Source organism: Myiozetetes cayanensis, unplaced genomic scaffold, assembly GCF_022539395.1.
Source record: "Myiozetetes cayanensis isolate MyiCay16 unplaced genomic scaffold, myiCay2020 scf6-25, whole genome shotgun sequence".
Classification (NCBI taxonomy): domain Eukaryota; kingdom Metazoa; phylum Chordata; class Aves; order Passeriformes; family Tyrannidae; genus Myiozetetes; species Myiozetetes cayanensis.
In genome coordinates, this window is record NW_026087853.1 from 24,015,303 (window position 1) to 24,033,958 (window position 18,656).

General features: G+C 40.6%; 1 protein-coding gene across 2 annotated transcripts in view; it reads left to right on the forward strand.

Moving 5' to 3' along the window:
* LOC126650681 (uncharacterized) overlaps window positions 1–18,342 on the forward strand; it is a 29,112-nt gene extending 10,770 nt beyond the window's left edge. The window contains exons 3-9 of one of the 2 annotated variants that reach the window (XM_050335785.1): window positions 796–934; window positions 1,789–1,910; window positions 3,604–3,714; window positions 8,174–8,280; window positions 9,632–9,722; window positions 11,607–11,742; window positions 12,336–18,342. In XM_050335785.1, the coding sequence (XP_050191742.1) occupies window positions 796–934; window positions 1,789–1,910; window positions 3,604–3,714; window positions 8,174–8,280; window positions 9,632–9,722; window positions 11,607–11,723 (687 nt within the window). In that variant the 3' untranslated portion in view covers window positions 11,724–11,742; window positions 12,336–18,342. Of the gene's footprint in view, window positions 1–795; window positions 935–1,788; window positions 1,911–3,603; window positions 3,715–8,173; window positions 8,281–9,631; window positions 9,723–11,606 lie in introns of both variants that reach the window. The other variant, XM_050335784.1, reaches the window with a different exon arrangement.
* Window positions 18,343–18,656: the final 314 nt, after the last annotated feature.

Consider the following 18,656-nt stretch of genomic DNA (forward strand, 5'->3'; position numbering starts at 1 on the left):
AAGAAAACAGAAATTCAGGGCCAGTGTTTCACTGTTGCCATAATGTGGGCAGCCCAGGATAATTTTCAGCTCTTTTCAGATTCTGATGGCTCAGAAAGAGGTGGGCTGTGAGTCCTGTGGGAGGGAAGAGCACCTTTTCTACTTGAGCTGTCAGAACACAAGGAAAGTTAGTGCATTTCCCAGAAAAGTGATGTGTGGCTCTTCAGTGGAAAAACTGGATTGACCACACACAGCAAGCCTGGAAAAGGGAGGAAAGAGGAGTAGGAGGATGAAGATTATACCCCTTGAAGTGATGAGAAGGCAAGCATCCCAACTGGTATACTTTTGATTGAAAGTGACACCCATGTTAATCAGGAATGTTTCTAGACTGAGGCATAAGGCATGAAGATGAGAATAGTCAGTTGAGGCTGAGAAGCAATGTTGTCTTTTTCCTAAATTTAAGTTATATTCTCCTTATGAAAGAGGAAGAGAAAAGGCTTCCTTTACTCTGTACCTCCTCTGTAGCCAAGTAAGCAGTAAGGAGACAAAACTCACATCAGGTCTCCTACTCAGCTGTCAAAACCAGCTTGCTTTCCTCTGTTGACTTCCACTTACTGGTTATTTCACTGGAATTTGATGATCCCGTTTACAGGCAGGATCTTTTTAAATTTTGATTTATAACTTTTGCACTAGGGGAAAACATGGATCTTGGGGATTTTGGGAAGGGTAGGATGGTGGGGCAGTTAACCATGTGACAGTGTAAGTGAAATTAAGAGACTTGGTTATGCCTTTCTAAGATTGTGTTCCTCTTCTCAGATACACCAGCATCCACTGCCCATGATTCATGTTGATGCATTCCTTTATGATGATGATGTTGTTGATTCATTGTGTGAGGAAGGAAAAATGAGTAGGAGCTACTGCACAGAGTGTGGCTCATACAAAACTGCATCTTTAGGTAAGTGCTCTTTTGGGAACATGAGAAACAAGTTTAGTTTAACTAAACTGGTTTGTGCAGTGACTCAGCTGGACAACACAACATCCGGCTGATGGAGGGCTTTGTCCAGACTGGTGCAGTACAGAGGCCAGAATTATTTCCCGTAACCAGTGGAAGGAGACTCCTGCACACGTAAGTGGAATTAATTTGCAGTGTGTGAATGATGCTGGTTGCCCACAAAAGCTGGACATGTAAGAGGCAGGGCTGTGTACCACTGGAAGGGAAGATGCGAGAGGAAGACAATACTGTAGGAGTCCACGCTGTAACCTCAGCCTCCCCTCGCATGCTGAAAAACAGGAGAAAGCACCATCTGTCTTAAAGCTCGTATGTGGTGTGGTACAGATCAGTGCTGTTGCCAGTATAGCACAGGCATTGAAGGAATGGTTTATATGAAGAACCTTCTGTTCCTTAAAACCTTGGAGTGGAAATTTAAAGCTATTAGTATGCTCATAAAAAATTTGGCATGAATTGTGTTGGGCCTTAGGTACCATGTTTCCTTTTTCAGTTAAGCAGTTCCAAGTTACTTTGTTTTGTATTCTTTAATATATGTCACTTGCAGAAAAAGGTAATTCAGTTTCATGAAGGATTTCAAAATTCCCCATTTAAGGCAAGGAAGCCCCGGACTTGGGACAGATTACTTGGCAGTCTGTTTCTGATCTGCAAACCCTGGTGTTCCAGGGTCCTCAGCACTAGTTCAGACAGGAAACCATGCAGGTTTTCAGTGATGATAACTCCTCAGGTTATTATTGCATTGGTTAATAACACAGTAGTTAGTACTACCCACCCAACACTTTTGTTCTGTTCTTATTTCCCAGAGTTTATTTCGCATTCCTTTTCCCTCATGGAACTGAAGTTTCTTTATCAACATGTACTGCCTGACCTGACAGGAAAGGTAGTGGTTGACGTTGGCTCCAGGCTTGGTGCAGTGCTATTTGCGGTAACTTCCAGCACAGGAATTCATATTTTATTACTGTGACAAATATTTTCCCTCTTCTCTGATGCCTACTCTTTTACTCCATCTTGGATGGGTCATTCTGAGAGGCACCTCTGATCTGACTCTCTGAATAGTATAAGGTGCTGTTTACTAGCAATTTCAGTTCTTCCTGTGTTCCTCACAAGAGAGAATACAAATGATCTTGCTTATGGAGAGGAAAAGTCTGTTGGCCAACAGAATAGCATATTGCTGTCACACATGCTGCTCTTTTGCTAGTTCCTGCTGTCTCTTTCATAAGTAAGTTTGTCCTCTAATATCTTGACCATGCCTATATATAGATTAGTTATGTTAAATTCCTTTATGAAACTGACAAACTGTTAAATTATACAAAGGAAGACTTTGATATGAACTTGTCTGCAAAAACATATTGTCCTGCTCTGTGTTTTAAAAATGCACATAAAATACTTCATCGAGAAACTTGAGTGCAATTTTGATTGCTTTTGGCATGGCTGGTGCAACATATGGCCAACAGCAATGCAAAACACACATTACTACTTTCTTACAAAAGTCAATGGCTGTTTAGGCCTCAATCTTGGAAACACTTGAGCATGTAATTCTACTCATCTGAATAATCTAATTTTGGGACTTCTCAAATGAGGAAAGTTACTCCCACTTGTAAATATTTGCAGCATTGGGTCCTTAAATGGTAGCACTTTTGCTAGGCTGGATTTGTTTTGAAATATTTAAATGCTTGTATTGTTATAGTAGAAGATATTCTCAAATTAAGCGCTCTTTTAAAAAAGAGTTCTCTTTTGTTCTTGCCATGGAGGAGGGGTGACTTCACCTTCACAGGTTGCTTTTCTACTCTCTGAGTTGAGTGGTTTCAGAAAACATTAATAATTAAGTTGTAGTACATGGGTATCTCAGATACTCTGTATCTTCAGCATTGTTTGCTTGTCTTTGCCATTGTTGGCAAAGTGTAATTATTATGTTCAGTGGAGACAGTGGCACTTAAAGCAGAGTCTTCGTTAGGGCCCTGTATGCTCAAGTGTTTGTACTTTTCTTTCCCTAACATCTCCAACAACTTTCCAAAATCTCAATCTGAAAACGAAGCTATTTTTGGGGGCTTATTATTAAGGCATAATTTAACTTTTTTTCCCCATACACACCTCTATGAAGCATCTGAAAATGTTAGTAATACAGTGACTTAGAGGTGCTGACAAAGAATTGGTATCAAAATACCCCATGTACATTGTCCTCTATTTTCAGTCACTTTGACTATATGTCATGTCTCATGGGGTTTTTTCCTTTTTTTGGTGCTATTTTCTTCTTCCATTCTCCTAAGAAACAAAATTGTGCATTCTTTTCCTTTTGCACTATTTTTATAACTTGTTTTGTACAGCTTTTTTCCTCCTTAGATTATTTTCCAACTGTTTTGCAATTGAAGTTGGAACTTTCCTCTTCTTTTTATTATTTTGATGTGTCATTTTGGATCTCTTACGAAAATTTAAGAGATGTAAGTGGGAATTGCCAAATCAGGGGCTTAGCTCTGAAAAATACATCACGTCCACTGAAAGACATTTCTCAACTTCCTGTTTTTAATCTTAACTTGTGTTTTATTCTTTTATTTTTAATTGAAAATTTTGAACTTGTTTTAAAGGCATTGCAGTTACTAAATTTCCTTTTCCTAATGTAGGGTTATCTTTATAGCTCAGCATCCCAGCTATATGGAGTAGAAATGAATGCAGACTTTTGCCAGTTGCAAGAAATTATGATTACAAAATATGAGTTCATTGACAGAATAAAGGTAAGTAAATATAATATTTTAGTTTATGTACCTTTAACCACCATGTACTAGGTATTCTGTTTATGTGAGTGGCTGGTAAATCAGCATTCTTAGAAGTTTCTGCCTTTGCTTGTTCTGGTCTGAAACAAAGGCTTTGCATTAGGAAAAAGAATCTCATAGCAGAGAAGAAGAGGGAAATTATCAGAATATGAATCACTTAGCCGTTTTCCTGAATGGACTTACCCATTGGCTCGCACAAAACAGATATATCTGTTTCTCCCAGTGAAATCAATTACATTATTGCCACTCACTTCTACACAAACCGAGTGTATAAAGAATTTCTGTTACTAATACACAACTAAACATCTGTGATTTGCTGTTGTTAGCAGAAGGATGTTTGTAGGATTTGCAAATTTGCATCTCAGGACACCTAAAGGACTTAGAGCTATTGGTATTGCCTTTCATAGAATGTCAGTGTATATGTACCTTCCACAAACAAAATGGGTTTCAAACAGTGGGATACTAGTATGGGAACCATTTCCTAGTCCCATTATGGGAATAACAACTAATATTTTAATGAGGAAAAAAATTCCTTTCTGGAGAATACCAGTTATTTTGTTACCAGCAAAAGCTGGTAAGTAGAATACGCTGGGTATAATACTGGCTTTAATCCAGTTTTGTATGCATGTGCTCTTGAACGAATTCACACAAATTGCTGAGTATAGTAATTTCTTGGGAATTAAAGAATTTTAAACCAGAAGTAAATAATAAATGTAAAATATTTAACACAGGGTAAGCAGTATCATTAGGTTGCTCAATTCAATCCCAGTTGCTGACAGTTGATCCAGAACCTTTGGCTTTTGCATATGTTTTGTGTTCGTAACACCTTATTGTGATGAAACTGAAAATACAGTTAGGAACTCTGTCAAGTTAATTCAGTGACACTAGAGACCTATAAGCATACTTTTCAGCCTTGTATATTCTTCATTATAAGCTTTTCTTGGTTTTCCTTCACACCTTGTAATTCTGCTGAAGTATTCATTTTGGAGCATAAAGATAAGAAGATAATACGTTTTCAAAGCAGTGCCTGAGGACTTAGCTATTTGAGTCTCATTAGACTAATTTGGTCATGTGACTCCTGTTATCACACTGCTTTGAACATTTCAATCTTAGATTTTTATTTCACCCCCAAATGAATCCTCTCCAGAGATACATACCAGCTTGAAGAACAGTGAGAATCCTATTGCTTATAATAATTCATGACACAAATTCGAAAATCTTTTAGGAGACCCTTCTTAAATAGTGATTGTTGTTTTCAAGATATTCTGAATTTTTATAAGACTATGTTTTCAAAGGACAGCAAAGTGAAATAATATCTTTAGTGGCAAAATCTCTGAGTGAACCTTGTGTTTCGTTGGTCAACACTTGGTTTGTTAAAGTACATAGAAGGTTGCTCAGCATCTCTTGCCATTTGAGCAAACATTTAAATACTGTGAGGAAAGTAAACAGTTCAGCAGATCTTAGGAAACTTGAGACCTCAATTCAGAAATTGCCTGTAGTCTTGAAAGGCTTGATGTGTATTCCATGGAGGGCAGTTTTAAAATCAGTTGCTGGTTCTTCTGTTGTGCCAGCACACAGCCAAGCAGATCAGGGAACCGGTCCAGCTGAAAAAGAACCCAGCAATACTGGGGTTTTGACTAGAGCAGTACGTGGTCTGGCTCATGGTGCAGCCACACATGCTTATGTGGTCCCACATTCCCCAACAGGAATGAGGATGTGTTTGTGGAGAATGAGGTGCTTAGGTGACTTTGGTCAGCTCGGTCACCTACTCTGGAAATGCAGAGTAATTTTAAGTTAAGTATCATTCAAGTCAAGAAAACATCAACATAATGTTAAAAGTTTCCCAGTACTTTAAACATCTTTCTGAATTGTGGCTTAAATTATTAGAAATGCCATTAGTAGAGCTTTAAAAAAATTTAGTGCTAATCATGACTTCCTGTGCTGCAAGAAGTCCTCTGGTAGAACAGTCCACCACTCACTGTATAGATTAAAGGACTGCTGCTCAGGTGGGGCAGTGGGTTTCTATTTTTTTCCCTTTAAGGATAAGATAGTAAAGAGAGTTTGTTAGGAGGAGAAATCCATAATTTACCCTCAGAACAAGTATTGATATGTTGTTAAGTGGGCAAAACATTTTTCAACAGGTGTTTTGATAAAAATCTATACTAACATTCAGCTTTTCTGTCCAATTTCAGTAGGATTTGACAAAATATGAAAGTTGAATCCATCAGATTAGTGTATTCCCAGCCCAACCTAGTAATAGGTCACACAGGAAAGAAAACGGTTGTTCAGATTTTCTGACAATTTTCAACATACAGGGATGCACTTTCAAAACAAATTTGTGGAATGCAATATTCAGATTGACTTTCTACCTCTTAACGCAGAATCACAGAATGATTCAGGTTGGAAGGGACCACAGTGCATAGTCTGGTCCAACTGCTTGCTCAGGTGAGGTCATCCCAGAGCACATGGCACAGGATTCCATCCAGACGGTTCTTGAATATCTCAAGTGAGGGAGACTCCACAACCTCTCTGGGCAATCTGTTCCTGTGCTCAGTCACCCACACAGTAAAGAAGTTATTCCGCATATTCAGGTGGAACTCGTGTACATCAGTTTCTAGCAGGTTGCCTCTTGTCCTATTGCTTGGCACCACTGGGAGGAGCCTGGCTCCATCCTCTTCACACCCTCCCTGCAGGTACTTACAGTCACTGATAAGGTCCCCTCTCAGTTGTCTCTCCTTGAGGCTGAACAGGCCCAACTCCCTCAGCCTTTCCTTGTAAGAGAGACACTCCAGTCCCTTAATCATCTTTGTAGCCCTGCACTGGACCTGCTTTAGGAACTCCTGTTCTGTGGAGTCTGGAATGGAACACACCACTCCAGATGTGGCCTCACCAGGGCTGAGTAGAAGGGCAGGATCCCCTCCCTCAACCTGCTGACAGTGCTCTTCCTGCTGCACCCCTGGATATCATTGACCTTCTTGTCTATATGACTCACTGCTGGCTCATGGACACCTTGCTGTCCACCAGGACCCCCAGATCCCTCTCTGCAGAGCTGCTTCCCAGCAGTTCAGCCCCCAGCCTGTGCTGGTGACCGGGGTTATTCTTCCCCAAGTGCAGGACCCTGCATTTGCCTTTGCTGAATTTCAGTCCATTCCTCTCTGCCCATCTCTCCAACCTGTCGAGGTCCTTCTGAAGGGCTGCACAGCCTCTGGGGTATCGACCACTCCTCCAGCTTTGTGTCCTCGGTGAACTTGCTGAGGAGGCATCTGCCTCTCATATGAATGAGATAAACAGTACTGGGGCCAGTATTGAACCTTGGTGGACACCAGTAGTGACAGGCATCCAGCTAGACCCTGTGCCACTGATTATAACTCTGTGGGTTCTGCTGTTCAGACAGTTCCGAAGCCACCTCACTGTCCACTCATCCAGTCCACACAGCCTGAGTTTGCCTATGAGGACGTTGTGACAAAAGCTTTGCTGGAGCTGAGGTAAACAATAGCCACTGCTCTCCCCTCCAGGTAGTTTCATCATAGAACACAATCAGTTTGGTCAAGCATGGTTTACCTTTAGTGAATCCATGCTGATTACTACTTATCCCTTCAAAAGTTGTTCTGATTTATATTTCTCCTTGGATTTGGGATGCAGAATAATAGAATATCCTGAGTTGAAAGTGACCCACAAGGATCAGGGTCATCGAGTCAGATTGATATATTTCTTTGTCTTTAAGGGGAAGTCAAACACTTCTTGTCAGAATGTTAATGAGCATCCATATTTTCCTGTCTCACCTGTTTTGAAAAATTACATGATGTGCTAATATCCTTTTTGTTAGGTGAAGGCAGATGAAATCAAAACAGCTCCTCCTATGCTGACTGGAGAGGTAGTTGTTTAGTAAGGTAAAGCATTTGCTGTCCTCCAGTGACACTGAGCATCCTGACTTTCCAGCATTCCCAGTCCAAACATGTGTTGTGAAAATTCAGCTGTCAAGTCTGGGTCTGTAGTGTCTTTTCTACCTATAATCTTTCAGTAACCCACTGACCCTCTGAGATGCCTTTTAATATCCTCAAAATAGCTTCAACTAGCTTAGCTCCTTTCCTGAAATTGGTGAACATTTGTCATAAAATATAGGTAAGTGAAATGTAACAGCCATCACATGGCACACAGAGTCCCAGACCAAAATTTGGATCTACTTTATTTCACTTAACATAGTGGATTAAGTGTTTTAATTGAGTAAGTATTTTTTTTTTTTAAGGTTATTCTGGTTATTTACTTCAGTTTTATCTACTGTGAAGCCAGTGAAATGCCCGTTTTTGTGACTGGTTCAAAATGGTGGTAGCAGGTGTTGTATTACCCTGACAGGCTTCATGACTACATGAAGGCTGTATTTGTCTCTTAATTTATGCCTTGTGAAATTCTTCTCCTTCAGGTGGTTCATGCAGATATCTGTACTCAGGCTTCGCTTCTTCAGAAGGCTGATGTTGTTGTAATGAATAATGTCTTTGAATATTTTCTTGACAGACAGGAACAGGCCAGGTAAGCTCTGTGTCCAGGCAAGTTATCTATTTCTTTGGCAATGTGTGCGTAACCTTGTGAGTTATGGAAAACCTTAAGGTTGTGCTTTTTGAAGTCACACACATAAGTTACATAAGGTAATTGTTTTCAACTGCCTATACTTAAGAGTTACACTGCTAAGGTGTAATGGCAGTTGTTTATTGTTTAAACCCACTAAACACTTTGCTGCTTTGTTTACCCAGACCTTGCCCTGAATTTTTGCACTGATCTGTTAAACTAGTATCTTGCTGCTAAAGGATCTGAAATTAGTGTATCAGCATAAAGCTTAGTCTTCAGAAGAAGACAGGTCACTTAACTAGTAGATGTCAGAGCTTTAATATAGATGCACTGCAATGCATGTTTATTAATATTTCTAATATATCTTCATAAGCATGTGGTAGCAAACCAACATGGGGCAAAGGTTTTCTTTCAGGTACAAGATGCTCACAGATAAGCTTTTGCTAATCCAGCAGCATCAGTTTAACATGTAAATAACTTAATCATCCAGAGTTACTGTTCCTTTAGAGTGGGTAGTCAAAAAGGAGTACCTGTGTCTCCACTGTCCCAGCTAAGTCTGACATTCTCTACCAGTTTCAGCTAAGGCTTGTCCTACTGCCCTGGATACCAGGTGGTAATGTCAACCAGAGAGGCACAGAGTGGATGGGTGAAGGGCAGTGGGTGTTTCAGAATGTAAGGAGATCCACTTCCAGGCACATGATTGAGACTTCATTTGATTGTGTTGTAACTCGGGGATAGTGGGTTAGTGTTGCATTAGTAGCGTGAAGACAAATTACATTTGAAGAGTGCTTGAAATCAAATTCTTTTTAGTCTGAATTGCTGTGCTGTTAGAAATGATCTGACTTGCAAAATCAGAAAAAGGAATGCTGATTACTAAAGTCTTAAGAGAAGTACTTTGTCACGACAGCAAGGTATTTATGTAAAGAGCAGCTTGTTGTGAAGCTTAGTAGAATACTGTGCTTAGAGACTGGATTTTCTTCAAACCCGAAAGTTTAAAGGGGCCAAATGTCGATGTTTAATCCTAGTTCAAAGCGAAGGTGTTGACAATACCAAATGGCATACATGTATGTATCAGAGTTAAAAAGCTACAAAATCTGACACTGTAAGACCATATATTCCCTGTGCTTTTAAGAAGAAGCTTGATTTTGTTCATGCAAAGATATTTACTTAGATATTAATAATGACTGATAAGCATGTATGGCAAGTCTTTAAGCTTAGTCTACCTCTACCCAATAAACTGTGTCAGATTCATTGTATATCAAATGTGGGGGGTTTTCCCCTAAAAATTGGTGACCTAATTTTGAATATGTTTCAGAGCTTGGGAATTTATTGCTTGTAATGTAAGGAAAAGAGGATCCTTATTAGTGACAGTTCCAAGTCTTCAAGAATCACTTTCAAAGCTCCAGGTAAGTTCCCTCAGCCAGTTTTACCTGACACACTTTGTAATTTTCTATCAAAGTGGCAGTTCTTTAGTTGAGATTAGCTGCTTGCCAGTATTGCTGTAAGGAAGGATATTTAATTTTATGCAGAGATTAAAAGGTATAGGACTCTGGATTCTATTTCTAGGTTGACCACCAAGACATCTTCCTGTACTTTGATTGTCCTCACCTGTAAAATGAAAATCTTTGCCTATATCAATACACTGCATGAATCATTGTATTATCATGTGTTTTATTAAAAATACCTTAGCTGCGAGGTTAAACACTTGAACACTTCCAGAGATGATGACTCTACCACTTCCCTGGGCAACCCTTTCCAATACTTAACCACCCTTTCAATGAAGAAATTCTTCTTGGCATTCAGCCTGAACCTCCCCTGGCACAGGCTGAGGCCATTTCCTCTTGTCCTGTCTCTATTTGCCTGGTAGAGGAGACCAACCCCCACCTTGCTGCAACCTCTTTTTGGGTAGTGATAAGGTCAATCCCGAGCCTCCTTTTCTCCATGCTAAAAACCTCACAGGACTTGTGCTCCAGACCCTTCACCAGCTCCATTGTCCTTCTCTGGACACAATCCAGCACCTCAATTATTTTCTTGTAGTGAGTGGCCCAGAACTGGTCACAGCACTCAAAGTGCAGCCTCACCAGTGCTCAGTACAGAGGGACGGTCACTTTCCTGGTCCTGCTGGCTGTGCTATTTCTGATACAGGCTAGGATGCCATAGGCCTTCCTGGCCACCTGGGCACACTGCCATCAGACTTCTTCCAGGTATAGGGGTAGAACTTCAGAAATACAGGTGTACTTAGAGACTTCTAGAGGCAGAACCTTGTCTCTAGTTCTACATTTGCACATTGCCTTGAAACATGACAAGCTGTTTTGTTAAGCTAGTGGGAGAAAAGGGACATATTAAAGAAGGGCGATCCCTGAGGGTACTCTGTTTTCTGACCTGCTGTCAGCATAGAGAATTACTCATAATATGGCAGTATGAGCTGTTGGAAGTACAGATTAGGGACAGATATGGTCTCCCAACTAGCCAAGTGATTACCATCAGGGGTCTTGAATCAGTAACATCAGCTTTAAATTGCGGTTAGAAATAGACAAGGACAGTGCATCTTCCAAAGATGTTGAATGTCCTGTGCTACTGCTGTTCCCTGAATAGTAACTACTTCTGATGGACCAGCCTCTGCTCTCTGTCCACTCTACCATTGGTTATGGGAAGGTTATGTTTGTGATGCCTAGACAAATTATGAGGTCTGGCTTCAGTTAGGAAAAAAAACACTGACCATCCATGACAAGGTTATTTATAAAGTGACTCGCTCACCACAGTAGTCAGTTTTAAAGAAATTGAATCACTTGTTGCCTGTATGCTGATGTGTGAAATAGATCCTCAGCCCCAGGAGCAGCAGTGGTGTCATTTGACCTTTTCTTAGAGCAAGCCATAGTCACGCAGCAGCTGAGAAGTCCTTTGTAGCCTTAATGCAATACTTCCTGGGTGTAAAACAAGAAATGCTTGTGATTCTTCTGTGGTACTGTTAGCTGCTCCCTCAGCACTTCTGTCAAAATGTTGTCCTCTGATCAGGATGTTTGAGGCTTATACAAATGCATATAGAGAGGCAGTTGTAATATGATAGCAAAATATATAGACTATTGACTGAGATAGGTTTTTAAAATTGTCTTTGCTCTCTCCTATATAAGTTAAAATGTCATTTCCAGACATGAATTTATCATTGCTGCATAATTTGGAATGACTAATCTCTCATATTATGTCTTGCCTTCCTAATGTTGTACTGACCTCGAAAGTTCTGCTGTTTCTCAACATGGTGTTAATTTAAGGATCTGTTTTCATTGTTTCAGACAGATGTACAGCTCAGCCAATGGGTCGAAGAGCTGCAGCTAAACTACGATGTGTATATGGAAAAGGATGTTGACAGAGAAGCACTCGAACAGATACATTTATACAAGATTCTCTAGTACCTGGAAAAATTTACTAGTATCCTTATAATATCATATATTTTGGGTCTAAAACAAATTTGGATTAATTTGTGTGAATAAATCAGGTCAAAATTCATATTGTGATTAATCTGATTCATATATATGGTTTGTAATGAAAAAGAGCCTTGGAAACAGGTTTTCTTACGGAGGCATTTTGTCTCAGCAGAGTATTTTGACTTTTAACTAGGAGATATACTCATGGTTTAGTTTTTGCAGAAATGGTAGAAAGAGTGGCTACATACTGATACTAAAAGAATTTTTCATCACTAGCATTGTGCACTGCCAATGTTTGCTAAATATATCAAACCTAAGAATAGTGAATCATTATTAACATGAATGATAAGAATGCATTTAGCATAATGTTACTTAAAAGCAGTAGTGCTGGTTCATTTTGGTATAGACCATTTATTATTATCTATAATAATAATATTTACTGTCAGCAGTATTATCTTTAGTTTTCCTCCTATGGAATTTGTAGGGTTTTTTTCCAGGATCTGCTTGATAACCAGAGTGTCTACTTGGCATCTGTTATGAGAGAAGCAAGTTCATCCATTTAGTTAGTTGTCCTTAAAGTGGGTATTAATATAAAAGACACCAAGGAGCCATTGAGAATTAATACAGCAAGTCTGGGACAATGGAACTCTTTTCCACCTTCTGCACTTCTGCTGGGGATGGTAGGAAGTGTAATAAGGGGTTAAGAAGCTGAAAATTCTGAACAGGTGTCACGGCTTAGCAGAGGCTTGGTGATGGCGTAAAACACTGGAAATTCGTAACAGAGCCTCCTCAGAGAGAAAAGATCCACATACGCCCACCACATTTATATTTAGATTTTACGTTCTAAGGATGTGAAGCTTTTAGTCAGCTGAAGAATGTTTCGGGTTTTAGCAAACATTAACGATCCAAGTGCAAAAATATTAACTTCAGGAGTTTTGGACTAAATGTGTTGTGAATTTAGAAGCACTGGTAAAAAGTTTGCTGCACAAGTTGTCTAGTGTAAGTGGGAAAACATTAAATTGGATTTCAGTCTTCAAATGATTTACAGGTCAGTGACCTTAATAATATATGCTGTAAGCAAAAAGATCAGTGCCCTTTGGGCACTCACTGACATAGTAAGTAAATGGCACTTTAGAAAGAATAGTGAGTGTTAAGAAGTCTTATTTTCATGGTCTGTTTGGAGTGGAAGAGGATGTTTTAACTTGAGTGATACTGAACCACTGCCCAAATACTGTGTTGAATCTATTCTTCATGCATTTAAAAATTAAAAAAGATGGAAAGCTCTTCTTAAAATGTTTATTTTATTAAAGTACAATAACTGAACTGTTGATTACTTAGTTGTCAATGAGACAAGTGCCCCTAGAAAAGAAACTTAGGAGAGGCTAAGCAACAGGGTGGCGGTAATGCAAGGCTAATAGATTTAACAAGGAGAGAATAAAAATCGAGAAAAGAAATGTGTGTGCAAGTCAGAATGAGGAAATGAGCACTCTAGTAATCAGTGCAGTGGAAGCTGTGACTGAATTGGAGTGTATAAATAGGCTGTTATAAAAGGAAGACTGAATGGGTCATAAAAAACTACTTCATAAAACCCTACGACCATGTGAGAAGAAAACACCATGTTGGAATGTTTTTTACTTTTTGCAGAGGTCCTGCAAGATCTCCCGAATCAATTGTCAGGACGTAGGGCTCGTGATACTGGGTTTGATCTGTGCCCTGCACCTTGTTTTGGTAATACGGGAACTACAACTTTCATTGCAGTTGTTTCCCCTCTTCTTGCTGAGTCTTCAAATGCTTTTTTTGAGTGTTGATTTCAGATAAAAAAAATTTCAATAGACTGGAGCAGATCACCAGCATATTTAACGACATCTGTATCCTCTGACTCTGGAAATAGCATGCACACATCTGGAGCTCATATGCAACAGAGGGTGCAACAGGGAAGCTCCCCCTGTCTATTTTAAACATCAGGAGAAACTCAAAAGGTGAGTTAAAGCTGCTGAAATGTGTGTTTTCCTCTCCTGCCCTTAATAGGTTCTTGATTAAAACCCTCACCTCAACACGTTCACAGAGAAGAGGTGGTGGTAATACAGTTTGGGTTTTTTAAACTCATGCTCAGAAATACAACTCCTCTGTCTTTTTGGAAGCCTCTTTCTAACTTGGCTTCATAGGGTCAGAGCTTGTAGGGCCATTCTTAAGGATTTTATGAGCTGCTTAACTCATCTACTGGAGAGCTAGAAAGAACTAGCGTGTGAAAGAGGGTATTAATTGTCTCTTTTCCAGCTGGCCCCTTTTAGTCATGTTATATATTCCCACACACAAGGATAGCAAAGGTAAGGTGTGATGATGTTTGCAAAACCTTGTGTGAAAGTGGGCAAATCGGTCCTCCGTGTGTGCTCTCTGAAGGCCTCGGACGTGAGCTGCAATCCTCCTGGGACTGCATGCGTTGCCTCAGCTCAGGTTTTGCTTGTTCAGCTCAAGGAAGCTGCCAAGGGTATATCCAGTGTGCTGAGTCCTTGTTTTTGGTTCTGCTACTGCTGAATTGTGTGGTATTTGGCAGATGATTGAACTTTTCTCTGCCTTGGTGTCTACAGTGAAAATAGAAATAACAAATCCAAAATCAAAGCAAGGTTGTGGATTAATTGAATATCGATTGCTTTGAGATTGTCATTCAAAAAGTGCTAAACAGCCAAGTTCTTCTTTGTAAACTGACCTAATTTAAAAGACCTGAAAGGCAAAGAAAATACCAGTACCTCTTTGAGATACTTTCTGGCTCTTTTCTTCATGTAACAGCATTGAAAAGGAAGTGCAGATTAACCACAGTACAGTGTTAAAAATGCACAAATAATTAATTCCTAGTGCTCTCAGTTTTTATACTGCCCTTGCTGTTAGGTGGCCTTGGATGTTGGGGAGAGGGGAGAAACAAACTTCACTGGTCCTCAGATTTTTGGGTTTGTGTGCAGGGCAGGTCTGTGACAGCTCCCGCAGATGGCATGGTGGCTCTTGGGAACTGCCAACCAGAGCTGCTCGCTGCCCCAAACAGCTCTGGGGCTGCACGGCTGGTGTGCTACATCCTCGCATGAAAGACAGCTCTTTGTATGACCTGATGGAGGTCCTAACCCCAGCTACAACAGCAAAATGCTATGGTCATGAACAACTGATAAATCACAACATTTCACATTTGTAGACCTGAGTTAAAACAAATTAATGTGAGGGAGATGCACATCTGCAGTGCTTGTAACCACCAGGAGTTTCTGTCACACAGAAAACAGCTCTGCTGTTCCCCAGCATCATAACTTTCCATGTAGTACTCTGGCTTCTGCAGAATGAACTATTTGAAATTTAAACTCATTGAGAACTACTTCTGTAGTAGTAAAAGAAGAAAAAAAGAAGACTTTCTGGATCCACTGGAGTAGCACAAGATGTCAATCTGATTCACTTTGCAGACAGGGAACCTTGCAAATATTTTTGCTTGAGGTTGTGTTTTCGAAAAATCACCACGTGCCTGGTGAGGGCAGCCTGGCTCTCAAAGGTAAGTAATTTTCCATATGTCTTTTTTCACAGTAAGCAATACTGGAAGGGGCCAGTGACATATGCTTGGGAAAACTTGACGGTGGGGCAAGCTTGAAAAAAAACAAATCCAGCTCTTTTATTCCTCACCATCTGTGTCATCAGCCTCCTCTCTTTCCTAGGTTTCTCATGTCTCTTGTCTCTTTTCAGCCATATTCTCTCCCTGCTGCCAGCGCCAGGACCAGCCCATGGTGCAGCAGGAGGCATGCAGGAGCTCTGCCTGAGCGTGGCTGCAGCCTGCATGTTTTCTCTGTTACTAGAAGACAATAATAGTGAACATGACTGGTAACTTCAGTTGAGCAACTTCTAGAGTTCAAGGCAGACTGGAGTAATGATGGAATAATTTTTTAAGGGGCTGCTTTGTACTCTCCAGGAATTCTTGGTAGGGACTCCAATGAAACGAGCAGAACCTGTTAGATCTCATCTGAGAGCTCACAACAGACCCAGGCTACAGCTCCCCTGCCTCAGTAAAAAGTGGGAGTTGACATAGGCAATGCCACTACTCTTTGCTGGCGTTTTAACAAATGGCCTCTCACATGCCTTTGGGATGTCACAAGCCCTCTGCAGTAGAGGGGGTTGTTTTTGTAGAAATAAGTGCAAATAAGAAATACAAATAATAAATCTGAAGAAAGAAGGCAGTGCTGCCTGGCCAACAACTGTATGTTAAATGCTCTTTCTGGAAATGTCTATACTTCACTTATTCATTATTTGAGAGCAGATTAGGGTGGAACAGTATTTTGACAAAGGAAAAGAGATGGAACATGATACTTAAATATGTATATTTTTAAATTCCTGACAGCTTGCATCATTTAAAAAAATGACATGTTTGGCCCTAGGAGTGAGTCTTTTCCAACAGGAAGAAGGTAGCAGTACTCTTGAAGGCTTAGAGCTGATCACTTCCAGAGTCCCTTGTAGCTTGTAATGCAGGAGTCCCCTATGCGAATGAATGCGAGAGTCATCCCCACAATTCCAACAGATCTTAAAATCCCAAACCCAGAAGTTCACTATTACTTGTCTTTTCTACTAAGAATTTGCATCCCCCTTTTTTTTTTTTTTTACTGCTGCATGACCTGTGTGATGTCCCAGTCCCTCTTGCAGTTATAGTACTGCTTTACCTGTAGACCCTATCTGGGGATTTTTGCATTCATGCTTCTCAGGAGACTCCTTCCACTTGGTGGGACAGAAGGAAGAGGAGAGCAGTTTTCATTCTTCATCACAGGGTGCCTCAGAGTCCTGAGTTCTTCCTGATCTGCCTCTCTCTGTGTGAAAATGGCTGTTAGGGCTTATTTTTCCACCACCTGCCCCAAGCCCTGCCAAATGCCTACAGGGCAAGTGGGGGAGAGGGGAGGCTCTGTGATGCTGCTCAGCTGTGCTTTCCCAGGTTTGCCCAAGCATGGAAGGGAGCCAGCCAAAACTGTCAGCCTGGGCTGGAAACAGCAAGGATAGGAAAAGTCAGCAAAAGATTTCACGCCAAAATTTAAAGCAGAGTAATTTAGCAGAGTTGCTAGCAGCCCCAACAGAGATCAGGCCCCGATCATCTTCAGTATTGTGAGAACATATGTATTGTGTATGTGTGTATATATATCCGCCCATGGAATGAGACTCTCCTTATCCTCAAGAGTCCACTGTGTACATGGACAAAGGTAGAAGAAAGGAAATATTATTTCCTATCTTCCAGATGGGGCATTGAATTTTGTGTGGTTATTGTGATTGTGTAAATGAGGTAATTGCACGCACATGATCTGCTGTGGGATTGGTGAGTGCACTTACTGTGGTCAGTATTTTCAGGGACTTAAAATTGGGAATACGAAAATACATAGCTGTTAAGTACTCTCTATTTTGAAAATGACATTAAGAAGATAAATAGTTCACAATTTACTGGGAAGGGAGGAGGGGAAAGGAAAGGAACATCACTGGAAGCTTCCTGGCAAAACTGTTTAAGTCACTAGAATACAGGCACCAAGCTGACACACAGACAAACATTGTAAGGGCACTGGTGCAATGAAGAATTTGGGTGGAGCTGCCTGCTTCCAGCTTCTCAAACAAAGAAACTAACAAAGGAAAAATCAGCGATTTTAGTAGTAACCTAAACAGAAAGCTAACAAAACATGAGGCTTAGTGTCTTAAAATAAAACTGAGCGTGATGTCGCGGAAGTGCTTGCCAACTAACTAGGTTTGGATGCTGAGGAACAATATTCTGTACTAGAGATAACAGATGCCTACATGTTTTTTTTCAGTCCTGTGTAAGGTGTGCAAGCTGAGAATGTAAGTAAACAGGTACATTTGCTTGGTAGTTTTGAAAGCATTTTGAATAGTAAGTACATTTCAGTTAGGAGCTGTGGCAATTAGGAAAAACAATTACTGGAACCAGTAAGTTATACTAATCTTGAACTGCTGTGCTATGTACGTGTACTAAGGGTGTCCGTGTCAGAGGCCTACACAGGAGCATCTCAGACATCCTCACCGATCCTTTCCCTCTTTGTGCATGTTAGAAAGTCTGGACCAGTGACTGGTAGGTCATTGTCAGCGCTTCCCTTTTGCCAAGGTAATAACTCAGAAGGTCATCAGCAAAAAGATCCACACCAGAGCCAGGCAATGAGGAGGGGGTCACAGAAAGCAGTCAAGGATTTTATAATCAAAACTACTGCATGTGTGAGTACAACATGTGGTGCTGCAATACTGTGAGTCTGTGTTTTTAGTGCATTTACTGGAATTAGTGAGGACCTCCACTGTCTAGTTAAAATCTCTGTGTTGTAGAGTGACTCTCTTCTTGAGTGTCATCAAGGTGTCAGCCAAAAATTCTGAAGTTGCAGCAAGACCTGCTGTGGAAGAGAAGACTCAAGACAGCTTTTGGCTCCCTTTTGGGAAGGGGCTGATTGTGGAGTACAGTACATGTTGTTGGGCTTTTTTTGTTTTTAATTACTCATGTTTTGGACCTTATTTCTGTTTTTCTTTCAATGCCAAGCAGAAATTACTATTTAGGTCAAACTACTGTTTTGGTACTAATAGAAGCAGACATCAGTTTTGTCTATGGAATTCACAGCTATGCATTTCTTGGAGTGAAGTCCCCTCTTTAGGCTACTGCTGACATTTAGCTGTGGTGGTGTTAATACCAGCTTTTAGTGCTACCTCTGCCACGTTACTTGTGCACAGAGAGGTGTGGGATATATCTGGGGAGCTGCCTTTCAGCTGTAGCTTTTTTTCATCAGGCAGGCTCAAAGTACAGCATCTTGTCCCAGATCCAGCTTTTGGGCCACTTCGTGCTGCTGCTGCATGGTCCTGGCTCTTACCTTTTCAGCTTTTCCTTACCACTGGTGTGATCCTGCCTCCTGGCCTGTCCCTGGCTGGTGCCAG